General features: G+C 39.1%; 1 protein-coding gene across 10 annotated transcripts in view; it reads left to right on the top strand.

Annotated features, from left to right (window-relative positions):
- myo9aa (myosin IXAa) overlaps positions 1 to 16,387 on the top strand; it is a 122,976-nt gene that overhangs the window by 51,613 nt on the left and 54,976 nt on the right. For 9 of the 10 annotated variants that reach the window (XM_061815303.1, XM_061815302.1, XM_061815306.1 and 6 more), the window contains exons 3-7: positions 3,592 to 3,686; positions 3,767 to 3,829; positions 6,954 to 7,053; positions 12,316 to 12,369; positions 15,775 to 15,872. In XM_061815303.1, the coding sequence (XP_061671287.1) occupies positions 3,592 to 3,686; positions 3,767 to 3,829; positions 6,954 to 7,053; positions 12,316 to 12,369; positions 15,775 to 15,872 (410 nt within the window). The remainder of the gene's footprint in view (positions 1 to 3,591; positions 3,687 to 3,766; positions 3,830 to 6,953; positions 7,054 to 12,315; positions 12,370 to 15,774; positions 15,873 to 16,387) is intronic. The other variant, XM_061815300.1, reaches the window with a different exon arrangement.

Below are 16,387 nucleotides of genomic sequence, written 5' to 3'. Positions count from 1 at the left end.
CTAAAAAGCTGATCAAATCAAACATTTTCTGTATGTTGGCTCTTCTAAATGAGTCTGACTGAGCTTGTAGACAGTCACATTACACCCACAACACGTTGGCTCGATCTCAAGTCTGTCTTTGGTCCGCCTTTGGCTCACTCTGTGCCGTAAAGCCAGGAAAAATGTTGTTGACCTACAGTATTGGAGTGTGCGAAGTGGTGCTGTGGTGTCTGTGCAAACAGTTTCATCTCTGGCGGAGGGAAAGGGAAACAACCTCATATGTTCTTAAATTCTGTTATAAATGTAAAATATTTGCATCTTCCATGAATTATTCCTCTAGTGTGCACTACATGCTACTGAACAACTTTTGTTTTCACAAGATGGATAAACACATGGTGAGCTTTTATGTTGCTCTTGTCAGAAGAATTTTCTACATTGTGTGTTTTTGCCTTGAAGCTTCGGCATGACATTAAAAACATCTGCACAATTAGAGTGCAAACTCTAAAATACAAGTAAATGGGGCCCAGAGGTTGTACAATTCGTGGAAGAAAATGTGGAATGTGAACATTATGTATACAAGTACTGTAGTAAAGTAATTTCAGGTTTAATCATAGTGAAATTTGGACACTGGGATGAATTATTTCCTCTTAGAACATTTATTTAGAAATGCAAATCTGAGGCCAACCAAACTCCACAGCATGCATTGTATTTGTTTCTTTGTTTTCATACTTACAAACAAGCAAGCTAATAATCATAGAAGATCAATATAACATGCATGTTTGAGTTGCTTCCTTGGGGCACCAACACTGATGTTAATTGCTAACTTGGCTGCACCTACCATGAGGACGCTGACTAATTGTAGTCTAGCCTCATCTGACCTACGATGTAGATTAGCCAGAAAGTGAGCGGAATACCAGACCCTCCTTCCTTAGGCTACTTACAGTCTTCTTCTTTTCCTTTCGGCTTGTCCCGTTAGGGGTCAACACAGCATGTCATCTTTTAATGTAGCTCCTTATGACCTTCTCTGTACTTTTCCACAGGCATCCTCAAGGCAAATAATGCATCTGTGTAACTCTTTCTAGGCATGAAATCATACTGTTTCTTGCAGATACTTACTTCTGTCCTGAGTCTCGCTTCGTTAGGCTACTTACAGTACTTAACAGAAAGTGATTGACTGCAATACCACATGTGCAATTACAATTATTATAGCAGCGTTTGTGTATTTTTCCACCTTGCTTTACGATTTCATTGATGTCAGAAACAGTTCATGGAGGATGAATATCTTGCGATTACTCTGAGCTTATGAGCCAGGATGTGAACGTAGCAGAAAGGCCAATGTCTAAATTCTTCAGGTTCCCCTTTGAATGGAAAGTTTGAGCTTCCCTTCCAAAAAATTTCATTTGGTAGAAAATGTTATCACTCTTATGCCTACAGCCATCATTTTTTTGTTTCTCCAGATAGAAAATGTTAAAGTGAAGAAAATGAGTATTTGAACACCCTGCTAAATTGCAAGTTCTCCAACTTGGAAATCATGGAGGGGTCTGAACTTTTCATTGTAGGTGCATGTCCACTGTGGGAGAGATTTCTAAGAGGGAGAACTTGCAATATAGCAGGGTGTTCAAATACTTTTCTTCACTGTATCTATTTCTGCCCCATTTTATTCATTCCAATTATCAAACATTGCAAAGGACCCCGAAATGTCCCTTTTAGTATATTTTTTTTCACTATTTGCAGCTACACGGATACTGAAGAAGACAGCAACCAATTATCCGTTACTCCTTTCGTCCTTTTTGTACCAGCGACTTCAGTCCATTGAAACATCAATGTAAAGAACTGTCATTTGGGCCGTTTTAACTGCAGGAACTTCCTTTACTCCCCTGGGATTTGAAATTCCCATCTTGTTTCTACCACGAAAACCTACCTGGGGACCTTTCAGTATTCAGTATTTGCCTCCAAGGGTCTTTCTTAGACCTGCCTGGAACTCTTGAGGGGGTGGACTGTGCTGACAAATCCTGATTGGTTGACACAAACATCTGTCATTCGGATCACATCTTTAGTGGCTTTTCCACCGCCAACTTAGCGGGAAAACGTAAAGATCAGTGTCTGGAGGTTTTGGGTTTCAATGTGTTTTTATCCTCTTATTTAGTGTATCCAGTAATGGCGGTTCTATGAATAAAAAAAAATAAACGCGTAAAGACTTCTGTAAATCAATCAGTGATTCTGTCAGCACACCATTGAAGGACCTTCCCTACCTGGGTAGACACTCAAGTTACTGGCACAGGTAGGTAGGTAGTTGGGTGAAGTTTTTGTAATGATTCCTGGTTTGGGAACGCTCCTTTTGTTTGCATTTCATTTTCATAGAGCTGCCGTTATTGTATGTTGTGACAGTGGGAAGAATACGAAACATCTTATTTTAAAAGCATACGGAAGATTCTAAGATGGTTGTTTCACTTCAATGCCACGACAAAGCTCTGTACCATTCTTTACACTGATTGTTTGAGCACTCTACATTGGCAGATTATACTTGTATGGCCAAAATCTGAATCATCTTTACTTCCCAAGCATGTCAAAAACACATGGAATTTTATTTCTGGTAGTCGGAGTGGTCCGGAGGCGCTTTATTATGTCAACTGACAAGGGTCATGGGAGTGCTGGAGATAGTTATAAAACTTCTGTGGTCTCTTGCTCTACTGTTGAGATTACTGCATCTGCTACTACTGTTTTGTTATTAACCAGTAAATACTACAGTGCTGAATTATTAATGCCTATATTTTGATAACAAAACAACTGTTCCAAGGTTGGCTTAACTTTTTTTAGAGGTTGGACCTAAAACACGACAATAGTGCTATTTTCTGTATTACACCAAAGTTGAAATCCATCCAGCCCAGCATAAATATAAATATTATTTTTTAATTCATATCCAGTTAACTGTGGTAGGATTTGTTTTAAGATTTCCGGTGCTGTTGCTTATAGTTTGGTATGTAAGACAGCACGGTGAGTGGACTGGCAAACGGTTGAGTTAGGAAGGGGTGTTTTCTCACTTGGCAGACCAATTCACCAAAGTATTTGATTACCTGCGGCAAAGCTACAAATAACTGCAGGGTTTAAGCTGAAAAAGTACTTCCCCTTCAGGTAGCCATACAACATAAATAAGGAAATAAGATAGTATCTTACTAAGGCACAACCTCTACATTTTCCATGTGGCCACACAGACTAGGGTCTGTAATCTGTTGTGGACTTTGTATTATGATTATGATTAACAGTCATGCAAGGCCAGGCTCACACTGCCTTTTTTCCCCCTCAGATGTAAATATATGTTATTAATCTGTTTCCGGCTGACACTGGGTGGAACTATGTAAGAGGAAAAGCCTGCTCTGCGCCACTGTGATTGACAGTATTTCAAGACAATATTTGGCATGAATTCAAAACTCCATGTATGCTTGACACACAAATGAGTTCTTCACACCTCCATTCTGCTTCATACATGATCTTTGACCTCTGGCACTAAATTCAATATACTGTATCATATTATACAATGAGTCTGTTTCGTTTCATGTCCAATAACTCCATGTTTTGTTCTTAACAGAGTGTCTCCCTTTCTGTCATATTTAGGCATTTGGCAATGCAAAGACAGCTCACAATAACAACTCAAGCCGCTTTGGTAAATTCATCCAGGTCAACTACCAGGAAAATGGGACTGTGAGAGGGTAGGGAACATTAAAACAAACAACAACTATGCATTTCACTAATGATGATGTTTTAAAATACATTTTTATCATCATTTCAGAGCATATGTAGAGAAGTACCTCTTAGAGAAGTCAAGGCTGGTCTATCAGGAGCACAATGAGCGGTAAGTACTTCTTAGGGAGTTTGCAGATCCCGATTGCCCATCATAGAGATGTGTTACAGGAAGTTCCAGTCTTGCATTGTGTAATACGTGTTGAAATGTGAAGTTACCACAAAAAAACTACAACTTTGTGTTTTTTCATTACTTTAAAATGTACAGTAGTTGCCAGAAGAAAGTACTTTAATATTTCAACACCCACCAAAAGTGTAACATTTCTTCGTAAATTTGGAACCCCATAGAGGCCAGTTTTATTAAAAAGCCTCTAAAATTTGAATGAATAAAACAATTAAATAAATTAATCACCATGTATGTAGTATGTTGAATGAGGCTCTGAAATGCCTGTGAATGTTCTCGTTCATCCAGTCCAATCGTTTTCAGGGCACTGAACCAATTGCAGCTGGACGGATCTGTTTGTCTAAGATGATGTTTTGCCTCTATTATGAGCACTCTTAATCAGTTCGTGCAACAAAGCTAAGTTAGGACAAACTACTCAGTGATTGTTTGGAAAATCTCGATTATTAATACTCCAATTTAGAGGCACAACCAAAACCACAAATGGCATCATTTTGCAATGCAAAAAAAGGGATGGAGCTGTTAAGATGCCTGCCGTAGAGAGGATTGAAACACTCTCATTAATATTTAATTCAATTACAAAGTTTAGCAGAATTGTTGCATTCCTTTGGAATGGATGGAAAGACTGCATTGTAAGTGGTATATAGGTGATGTCAAAACCCCCTCCTCTGTTCAGCAATGTTTTGTGAAGATGGCCTTGCTTTACTCTTTAATTCCAACTCATCTGTTCTCCCTATCCAGAATATACAAATTTTTGTCCTCACGAGCGTGCCGTTTCGCTTCGAGGTACAGGGCTGCTGAGTCTTGATCTGAGCAGTTTGCCTGTCTGTGTTGTGCCATCTCTCAGTGTTTGCCTGGTTTCTCCAATACATACAGTATATCTGTGCATTCACTGAACTTGACTGCATACATCAAATTGGTACTGGTGAGGTGTGTCGGAGAAATATGTTAGAATAGTACAGGACATGTATGACGGCAGCAGAACAATGGTGAGGTGTGCTGAAGGTGTGGCAGAAGAATTTAAGGTGGAGGTGGGACTACATCAGGGATCAGCTCTAAGCCCCTTCCTGTTTGCTGTGGTAAAAAATTGGCTGACAGATGAGGTTAGACTGGAATCCCCTTGGACCATGATGTTTGCAGATATTGTGATATGCAGTGAAAGCAGGGAGCGGGTGGAGGAACAATTAGAAAGATGGAGGCATACACTTCAAAGGAGAGGAATGAAGATTATCCACAGTAAAACGGAATATATGTGACGGTAGAAGGTGGCGAGTTAGGCTCCAGGGAGATGAGATGGCGAGGGTGGATGACTTCAAATACTTGGGGTCAACAATCCAGAGCGATGGTGAGTGTGGTAAGGAAGTGAAGAAACAGGTCCAAGCAGGTTGGAACAGCTGGCAGAAGATTTCTGGTGTGTTATGTGACAGAACAGTCTTTGCTAGGATGAAGGGCAAAGTTTATAAAACAGTGGTAAGGCCAGCCATGATGTACAGGTTAGAAACTGTGGCACTGAAGAGACAACAAGTAGCAGAAATGAAGATGTTGAGCAGGTTGGATAGGATTAGAAATGTTTTGGAGATAAGGATCAAGAGAGCAGACTTTGATGGTTTGGACATGTCCAGAGGCAAGAGTGTGAATATACTGGTAGAAGGGTGCTGAGCAAAAGAGGGAGAGGAAGACCAAAGAGAAGGTTGATGGATATTGTGAGGGAATACATGAGGGGAGTGGGTGTTAGAGAGGAAGATGCAGGAGATGGGAGCTCATGGAAAAAGATGACACACTGTGGCGACCTCTATCTGGACAAGCCGAAAGAAAAAGAAGAACAAAGGCTCTTAAGTGATGAAAAGCACGGGCTGCCCTCAAGCTGCATGACTATGTTGGCGTCACTGCTGGAGATGAGCCCTTCACCTGTTGATCAAATACCGTGGTACCTCTCGATTTAGCAAATTAATTTGTGCTTGAAGTTGAACTGGGTCTTCCGTTTTGGAAAGGGTACGAATCGAACTCCACCAACTAGCCTTTCAGGATACCTGTCGTCACTATTACAAAGTCTGTGACTACACCTCTTAACCATATTTTTTGTTAAATAACCCAAATACGCGATAAAACGCTAACAAAACCTATACTGGACCATGCAATGTCTGAGAAAATGGCGGGAGCAAAAAGGGGCGTGCTTTATGCAGATATCTGGCCTCTGATTGGTCAGTGACACGGATTGTGCAATATCCACGGAGGGGTCAATTCATGCTCCGAATTAGCCCCATCAAACAAGTGCTGAAGCTCCTAATGACTAAACAGTCTCTCTCTCTCTCTCTCTCTCTCTCTCTCTCTCTCTCTTCTCTCTCTCTCTCTCTCTCTCTCTCTCCTCTCTCTCTCTCTCTCTCTCTCCTCTCTCTCTCTCTCTCTCCTCTCTCTCTCTCTCCCTCTCCCTCTCCCTCTCCCTCTCCCTCTCTCCCTCTCCCTCTCCCTCTCCCTCTCCCTCTCCTATATTTCAATAAGTAACACTGTTGTGTGGGCCAGCATGTGATTCATTGCGCAAAATCAGTTCAAAGCAAATCTTGACACTAATGTGGTGGCCTGCTGACTGGAGGTTAACCTCGCTATGGAAGCTCGTTGTCGGCCCCACGTTAGCCGCCCATTAATGGGATTGATTGCTCACTCCAGACCAATAAAGTTTATGCAAATTTTTACTTGGTTGTTGCAGTCGCTACACACAGCTCATGACCTCAAAACTTTGTGCAGCTGTCAGATGATATCAGAGAACCACCACATTTCTCCTTACAAAATCGACTGCTTAAGAAAGTTCGCTTTTTCCTGATGTTGGCAAAAACTGAATTTCAAAACATTCATCGGTCCATTGAACCTCCTCAGTTGGGTTGTTAATGTGATTATTTTTGTCATGTTCAAAAAACAAACTTTTTTTTCTTCTGTTTTGGTGATTACTAAACATTTTAAAAGACAACTACCCTATATATTACATTTGTTGCAGATGGAAATGTCATCCCTGGTATTTGAGTTGAACTAATACATTGTCAATCAATCTTGTGTCCCCTAGGAACTACCATGTGTTTTACTACCTGCTGGCAGGAGCGAGTGAAGAAGAGAGAAAAGCCTTTCACCTCATGAAACCTGAAGAATACCATTACCTCAGTCAGGTAAGACTCACTATTACTAAAGCATTTCTTTCTAAATGTTAGAAGTTGAGGTTTGTTAAATAAATCGATAAAATATTGGAGTTCTGTCAAGGAATGGTATGTTTGTTTTCGTCTTCTTTTTTTTAAATTGACATTGCTTGCCTGTATGGTATGTCTGTTGGCAACCAGGAACATTAACAGCAAATGGACAAGCAGACATCTACTCTTTATGTACAGTATATTGGCCACTGTACATCCACACAAACTGAGATTATGTATGAGAGCTAAAATAACTTTTCCTACAAAAAACAGTATTATTAAATTGACGACATTTCTTGTGTGTAAGGCACGTTTTTCCACCTCCAAAAATTGCTCAAAGCCAATACTGCACTTTATACACCGTATAAGGAAAATGAAAAAAAAAATCACATTGCCGAAATGTATACTGCCACCTAGGGGTTGCTAAAAAGATGGAGACTTTCATTTACATTTACAGTATAGTTATTACGATAAATGAGCCCTTGTTGCTTATAGTGTCAGCCGCCACATTATTATGTTGGTTGTGCACTAGATGCTTATTTGTGAGTTTGTCATACCCTGAACCTAAGGGTGGAAATGTTTACGAACAGGGCTACTGAATCAGACGCATTTAAACCAAAGTAATCAGTGTTGCTAAAGACATAAGAAAGCGTATGAATGAATTAAACATGAAATTGTGGAGGAATCCAAAGGAGAAAATCCTCCAAGAAGAAGCACATGCAAGAGCTTCGGGACATGGGAAAGTGGTACAGTTTCTACAAATGGACGAGCTGCTCCAGTTTGTAGCAGAACGAAGGCCGAGTGGGCTCGTTATCAGCACTGTTGAACTTTGTCTCAATAATATGAAGATAATTGAGAAAAACTTAGCTGTTTCATTAGTGCATACCCACAGAGCTAAATCATATTTGGAAAAAACTTAATAAAATAAAAATAATCTTTTAAGAATACAAATCTTTCCCCCAAAAACTGAATATCGTGGAAAGGTTTATTTCCATAATTATATTAAAAATGTTAGATTTCATAGATTATAGATCCAAGGCGCCCGATGTTAGCTGGGATAGGCTCCGTGACTCCCTGGAACCCTTGTGAGGATGAGCGGCTTGGAAAACTGACATGGACAATTAGCTATAATTTCAATAATTTTAAATATTTTATTTGTACATGAATTTGGGTTTACGACTCATAAAACACAACATTAGGAATTAAAAAAATTGTTTTGGAAAAAAAATCAGTTTACTTTTTAAATTTTTTTTAGAAAAAAGACCTTTAGTGTCACATTAAAGCAAAGTATGGTACTTTCAAATAGATATGTTAATCTCCAGTACTTGGTTGGGAATTCTTTTACTGTAACTACTGCCTCGATGCATTTTGGGATTGAGGCGATTGCCTGGGAGTTATGGAAGCCCACAATTTAGAGTTACCTCCATAGAGATCCTCAGCAGAAGTACTTTTCTAAAGCATTCTAGGCACTAGCACTTGCAGTGACTTTGGATTTAACCCCAAATCATGACTAACTGGATATTTCACACTGGACCTCAAGCAGCTTGGGTTCTGTTCTTCATCTGTCTTCCACCAAACACTTGGACCTTGATTCCCGTATGAAAGACATACTTCCATCAGAAAAGAGGACTTTTGACCACTGTCCAACAGTTCTGTCTTTATTCTCCCTGGCCCAGTTGAGACGGTTCCTAGGTTGGCTCAGGCTCAGAAATGGCTTGACCCAGGGGACCCTACAGTTGTCACCTATCTCCCGGGTGCTTATGAGTGTGGTGGTTTTTGAAACTGTCACTCTTGCTTCATTTCACTCTTTGTGGATCTCTACAAGATTCTTGAATCTTCTGACTGATGCGCTGATGATTATTTCATATTCTTTTGCTGGTGCATCTTCTTCTTGAGAACATTTTGTCCTTCCATTAGACGTTTCCATTGATATGCTTGGACAGAGCATTCTCTGAACAGCCAGCCTCATGAGCTATGAAATTTTGTGGCTTACCCATCCAATGGAAGTTATTAATGATGGTCTTCTGGCCAGTTGACAAGTCTGCAGTCTTCCCCTTAGAGAAGCCACCAAAGAAAATTGAACCAAACTGAAACAATTTAAAGACACCTGGGGAAACCTTTGCAAGTGCATTGAGTTTAGTAGATGATTACTGTGTGACACTCTGTTTAAAACATTCATAACCTGTAAAATTTGGGATGGTTTCATCGCAGTATCAATTTTTTTAAATTCCTGATTTCGTGGGTTTTATGAGCTAGAACGCCAGATTAGGTAAAAATAAAATGAATTTATGAATGAAGTTATGGGAATACATTTTCCATGACGTTACATTTTTTTGGGAAGGGTCTTTATGGCTATCAGGATTGTGTGCATTATACATAGTATGCATTCTCCCATTTTTTTTTTTTAGGTGAACTTTGCGGATATGCATTTTACTCGACACTATTATTCATGAGAAATTGCAACAGTCAAAATTTATTATGTATGTAATGAACCATTTTGGAGCTCATTTCACTGCAGACCTGTCCTGAATATGTCAGAAATGTATAGTTTTTCTGTGAGGCACACACACATGTGCACACACAAATACTGTACTGTTCTTGTTCCAATCAATTCAGCTGTTTTATTTTTTTCTTTATTTTCCTGTGTATCGTTGTTGTATTCATATGCATGATACACCAAGAGTCATCTTTGACATGCACACCCTTTTACTTACTCCACCACTGACAAACACATGCCAACAAATGGTAATTGTCTTTTGGCTCATCAGCAAAACAGGTTTGACATACTGTAACCATGAAAAAAACGACAGAATAACGTTACATACATGGTGCACTATATGGAGGTAAATATGTGCCACCAGGATTTGAATTAAACATGCCAGTGAAAATTTTCTGTTGTTAAGTTCACATTATTTCAAAGTGATCACATTTTCAATTGCTGTATTTCATTTTAACATTTTAATGTTAACAAATTCGCCACATGAAAAAAATTCAACCTTCATAATTCAAATGCAACATTTTCACTCTCCTGAGATTCAACTGGCTACAATTCGGTGTCTGAAATTCACCATCTAAATTCAGCGTTATGATGGCAGGGTTACTAAATAACAATGTGAATTTTACAACATAACATTTTCAGTGGCATTTTTAATTCAAAACCTGGGGGCACATATTTACTTCCACACACTAATGGAATCTGGATGTTGTGTAAAACAAGCCACTAGCTTAGATCTTTGACATTCCCCCATGACTACCGGCGACTTCCTCCCCTCCTATGAAATCTTAACGCCTTATTTTGAGAGGGTCAGGGAATTCCATTCATTCCTCCTCACCCTTGAACTGCGTGCACAAACACACAAGCAAGCACATCAATTCCATCACACATCTATCTATCTTCCTGTCGTAAGGATACTGCTTGTTTCCCTTCTGTCTACACTTGTACAGATTTCACAACCCTCTTATGTTGGCAAAGTGAAGGCAACCTTTTTTCAGACTTTGTAAAGATGCTAGAGATAATAGTACTCGTTTGTCCACATTCATAACTTTAACCCTGCCACAATAGCTGCTTTGTATCTTGCTTCTGATGCACTACTTCTGACTTTAAAAATTCTGTAACAGGAAACGTTGCCCAAGCAAGCCGAGTTTTCTAGTGATTACTTTTTTTGCTATAATCTTTATTTCAAACAGTTTTATTCACCCTCGTTAAAAAAGTGTTCTTCATGAGCTTGAAGAACAAGGTCTCATTTGAAATTTTCAAATAGAAGCAAGTCTTTTTTCACAAATCTAAGTAACAGGTCTAGTGCAAGTAAAGGTGATTATGCTTTAATATTTAAGATGGCTCTGATTTGCCCTTATGTTAATACATATACAGTCCAAAATATTGACAACAGTGTACATGCATTGCAAGACAATCCAACATAATGCATTATAATTAGTCTCTTGGGAATAGCTTCATTTCACTATATGTATTAGTAGTAGACTTTATTATTATCATCAGTTTACTTTTTTAAGTAATAATTAGTGGCAGGGAAAATAATTTATAATTATTTCGTATTAGGGGAACACAACTCCCTTAGGCAGCATTATTCTGCACCAGACAGCACTGAAATTGACCTAGAGCACAGCACATTTCAAGAGATTTAACCCTTTGCAAATAATATTTTTTGACCATTTGGTTTTTGTTTAGATAATCAACTGTTTTATTTCTTAAACGCACACTGAGCAACTATTTTGCCTAGAAATATTTTCAGTGATGCAAGAAAAGAAATACATTTCAGTTTAAACTTAGCATTTTTTCTTCTTAGTATTAGCAGTTCTTGTAAGTATGAAAAAATAGGGCATTAATTAAAAAAGGCACAAGGAGCTTTTAGTGTAACTTGAGCTGCTTGCATTTCAGGATGTGACATCAAAATACAGCAGGCTTGTGGCTGTGCATTTATTAGCTTAGACCAGACTAAATAAAATAAAGATGAAAATGAAGACTTCTCCATACGAAACCCTGAATATTATCATCCATCCATCCAATTTTCAACCCGCTTATCCTCACTAGGGTTGTGGACGTACTATCCTTAGTACCTATCCCTGCTATCTTCGGACGAGGGGTGGAGTACAAACAGAACTGATCGCCAACCAATTAAATATTACTTCAATAAACTTTTTCACAAACTTTGCCACTTGCAATCTTTTGTTTTCCACCTACATATAATAGTTGACCTAAAAACGTAGCCACTTGTAGATATGATGGTCGTACATTGACCATAATATACAACTGCAGTTTGTGCGACTACTGCATAACAGAATATATTGAGGGAAAAATGAATAAGTTAAATCAGCACATCCCGGAGGCAGAAAAAATTCCTCTGACATTGGCTGTATTCAAAGTACTCGAAACATTTGCGCATTCGTTCCACCTGTAATTGATTATAAAATTACTTGGTTTCTAGGGCGATCAACCTCTTCATCTTGGCCCTGCCCCTAGGAATTGGGATACCCTTTTGTTGTCATGCACGTGCAAAATTAAGGAGTAAGACCAAGGGGAAGGGCTAAGAGGTACAATTGGGATTTGCTCAAAGTCTGTATGTTTATGTGGTGTCCAAGCATTTGTCATGTCCTTTAACTGCATGGTCATTACGTTTAGTAACCTGTGTGTAGAATGTGTTCAAGTAATAATGGATGATGTCATCATGGAATGCTGCAGTCCATTTCTAACCTCATTCCTTGAAAACTTTACCTTAACATTTCCAGATGACAAAGAGAACCCACCGACTGCACTGGGACAGTTACTGTCAGAGTGAAGCGGTCAGTATCTGAGTGTCAGTTGTAGAAGTCCTAGAAGCCGCACTTTTCCTGCACACTGCTTTCCCGCTTCACCTTTCTCTTCCCTTTTGGATGTTTCCTGATTTGCTCTGGGTTATGTTTTTCTATCTGTGTTGACTCTCCCTATTCTTACCTGTTGGAATGATGTCTAGTCATACCCTGATCACTGTACAGCTGTCTGAAAATTGCAATCATTTTACTGGGCGATGTAATGTTTTTATATGCTTGTAGTACATTCTTCCACTGTCCAGAAGTAAGGTCATCGCTAGGTTGCATAAATAGATTGAACCAGACCCGGAGGAAGTTATTTGTTTGGCGCAACAACGAGTATTTCCAGGAAATATGAGGTATATCAGAAAAGGTGGAGGACTGGTGCCCGCAGAGATATATTTAAAATCGAAACTACCAGCAGCAACTTTGCTCGTTTGAAAAAAATCCCTCCGGAATCCAGCACACTTTCCCAGCCTTCATGCAATCATGAAAGGGTTCTCCGCAGCTTTGTTGTCAGTCGTCACGATCACCTTGATGATATCCACGGCTTAAATACTCGATCCCTTGAGCTTTGGTAGGTGGGGGGGGGGGGTAACTTAGTTTGCCAGGTTGGGTGAGTCATGAGGTTGTTACAGCACAGGGATGTTCTCTGCCAGGAACTGTTAGACGCTCAGTGCATTCAATTTGGAGGGTAATGTGAGACAAAAACATGATGTCTCTATTTAATTATATAAATGTAAGAAATAGGCCTGGCCTCTTCAGCCATGATTGATGATTCATATTCAAGCGTGAGCTACTTGCTCCCATTTAGTTAGAATGTTCAGGGAGTTTAATGTTTTCATAGCAAGTCACAGATGAAAGCACTGAAGACCATCTTGAAGAGTACTTACCTGTATGTTTTATTGTTTTTTAGTCAAGATAACAACAACAATAGAAGTCACTGAATAATCATACTCATATATAAATCATATATATATATATATATATATATATATATATATATATACACACACAATTATTTTAATTTCCTTATGTTGTTATACAGTAACAAAGACACAAAATTACTCTATTCCCACCAACTTTCAAAGCCATTTTTAGTAGGCACACCCTATCTGTAACTTCATTTACGATCACAACAATTAATTATGGCTAAAATTTCTCAAGGTGCAAGAAGCTTTCGAAGAGGTGTCGTTCATATTGTCATGATGAAATCCTGTTGGAATTATATGGTTGCTTTTTCTTTTTTTTTTCTTTATCCATTCTAAGATGTGTTGTTTTTTTCCCCGGACAACATGAAGATGCTTAGACCTGTCACGATAATTTTTCAAAGTTGATTTTCCCAAAAACCATCATAAAAGCCGTTTCTTTTTAAAACCTCTGAAATCATGAAAGTAGGGCCCACTCTTTTTTTTACTTTTTTATTGCTCATAAATCAGTATTATTTTATTATTGTTTTGATTAGAATTTATTTTCTTGATTCACTATTAAATTGTTTTTCTTTGCTCTGTGATATCGATTCCCAGTGGGTCTGAAATAAAGAACAAAGAGCTGCAAGACTTGCCTGGTTTACTCAGCGTTCTTTTATTCCAATTATAACCCGTTTAGAAGCCCAAACTAAATAAAAATTCCCCATAGAAATCGGAATGGAATTCCATTTGGTTCATTTGCAATATTCCTTTTGCCAAACCAAAGTAAATTTTTCATCTTGACATGAATACACAGCGACGTCATTATTTACACACGGCGTATATATGGTGGCTCCCAACGGAACTCATTTCCGATGGATATCTTGTTTTGAACTACTTAAAAGGTGTTTTTATCAAGCGTTTTTAAAAAAGAAACCTAAACGAATCACAACTACTGTGCTGAATAGACGACTGATCCCCATCTTGACAAAGTATGACCTTCACAACGATATGCGCAGAACATACATCTGTTTGGATTAAATATTTTGTGCATAATGTATACACTTGATTGGAAAAGCTCACATCATGTAAACAGTTGGCCGATATGATTTCAATCCGAAGAACAAAAACGTCTCTGTGAACCCCGCTATTATGTGGTTGGTCTGCTGAAAGAAAGGCTTGCCCTTCACCTGGCAATCAAATGTATGCAGACGTTTTCTGTACTTGACCACTGTCTAAATAACATATCTCTTTGAGGTTATGCTTCATAAACAGTTAATATCCCCATATTTGTGTTAATTTTGGACGAACAACTGGGAGAGAAGCACTGTTTTGAACAACATTAGAGTGTTAAAATTAGCTGTTTAGTTCCTTATCTAATTAGCTCACTAACTCACAAGCTAGCTTGTTGGCTTGCAGGCCAGCTTGGTAACTTGCAGCCGCACAAAAATAAGCACTTATCTTTCCTTTTAAGTGTGTCTTATGTTTGAATCTATGGACTGCCCAAGGAGCAAGGCTGTGAAGTACTGGACAAAGCCAACACCGGCAAACGTGCACCAATCTGACACCGTTCCATGAGTCCACTAGTGGCGAATGACACAGCTGTTCAACTCTGTTGAACTGTGGTTACATGCCTAAATTAATTTTCTTTTCCTTTTGGCTTGTCCCGTTAGGGGTCGCCACAGCGTGTCACTTTTTTCCATCTAAGCCATCTTCCTCTCACTCACTGTCCTTATGTCCCCCCGAACAACATCGATCAACCTTTTCTTTGGTCTTCCCCTTCCTCTTTTGCCTGGCACCTCCATCCTCAGCACCCTTCGACCAAGAAACTCACTCTTTCTCTCTGGACATGTCCAAACCATTGAAGTCAGCTTTCTCTAACCTTGTCTCCAAAACATCCAACTTTGGCTATCTCTCTAATGAGTTCATTTCTGCTACCTCAAGTTCTGCTTCCTGTTGTTTCTTCAGTGGCACCATCTCTAATCCGTACATCATGGCCGACCTCACTATTTTTATAGACTTTGCCCTTCATCCTAATGGAAACTCTTCTGTCACATAGAACACCAGACACCTACCAACTGTTCCACCCCAGGCAGGCCAGACCTGTCCCTCGGACCTTGAGTTTAATACCACATATTCGCTAGTGTACCTTGTGTTTTGGGCGGTGAATGTTCCTCTTTTATTTTGTCAGCCATTTTGTGAGCATGCTCCAAATGGAAACTGGCAAAATTTTCCACCACCGGGGGAATATCTCCACTTGCAGCTCTGCACATCAGACCACAGTGTTGTTCATTTGTTTACTTCCTGATTATGCTTCCGGCTACTGTTTTTCTAAATCAAAATTCCCATTTTAAATTTTTTTGGGGCCAAAGCTCATGAACACAAATGCATTTATTCCACATTATCAGTAAGTGTTTCTCCACTTTACAGCAAGTTGCCATTAGCAATGGTGTCAGTGAGAGTGATGACCCCTGGTTTCCACATTTTGCAGGACTGCTTTACAGTTGAAGGAGAGGATCTGAATCATGACTTTGAGAGGCTACAGCTGGGAATGGAGATGGTGGGCTTTCTTCCTTCCACCCGAAAACAGTGAGTGATGGATGCGTACCCACCCACTTACGCAAGCACAGGAGTTGCAACATACATTAAATGAGTGATAATAATTACTCCGTTGGATCTGATTTGCAAAAATAATAATGTAAAAAAAGCTTTCAGGATTCCACTAGAACCCCATCAAAAATATTTGGAAAAGCCTACTAGAACATTTGGAATTACTGTACTGAACAGTGCTGAACACAAAGCAAAGCAAATTTATAGGTGTATTTTAATTAAAATTAAATTTATTGCATTTCATATACAAGGTAACTCACTGTGTACAATTACAAACAGCATACAGTCCAAGAAATATAATTAGGAGTGGAAAAACTCTAAAAAGCATGAGGAGAAAAAGAAGAGCTTTCAACCTGGATTTTAAAACATTCACACTTGGTGCTGACGTCACCTCTGTTGGCAACTTATTCCATTTGTGTGCCGCATATTAGCTAAATGCTGCTTCACCATGTTTGCCTTGGACTCTGTACTCCACTATTTGACCAAAGTCTGTC

The sequence above is a fragment of the Syngnathoides biaculeatus genome, chromosome 3 (assembly GCF_019802595.1).
Source record: "Syngnathoides biaculeatus isolate LvHL_M chromosome 3, ASM1980259v1, whole genome shotgun sequence".
In the NCBI taxonomy this organism is placed as follows: domain Eukaryota; kingdom Metazoa; phylum Chordata; class Actinopteri; order Syngnathiformes; family Syngnathidae; genus Syngnathoides; species Syngnathoides biaculeatus.
Note: the sequence above shows the minus strand (reverse complement) of the source record. Positions and strands in the feature narration are given on the sequence as shown.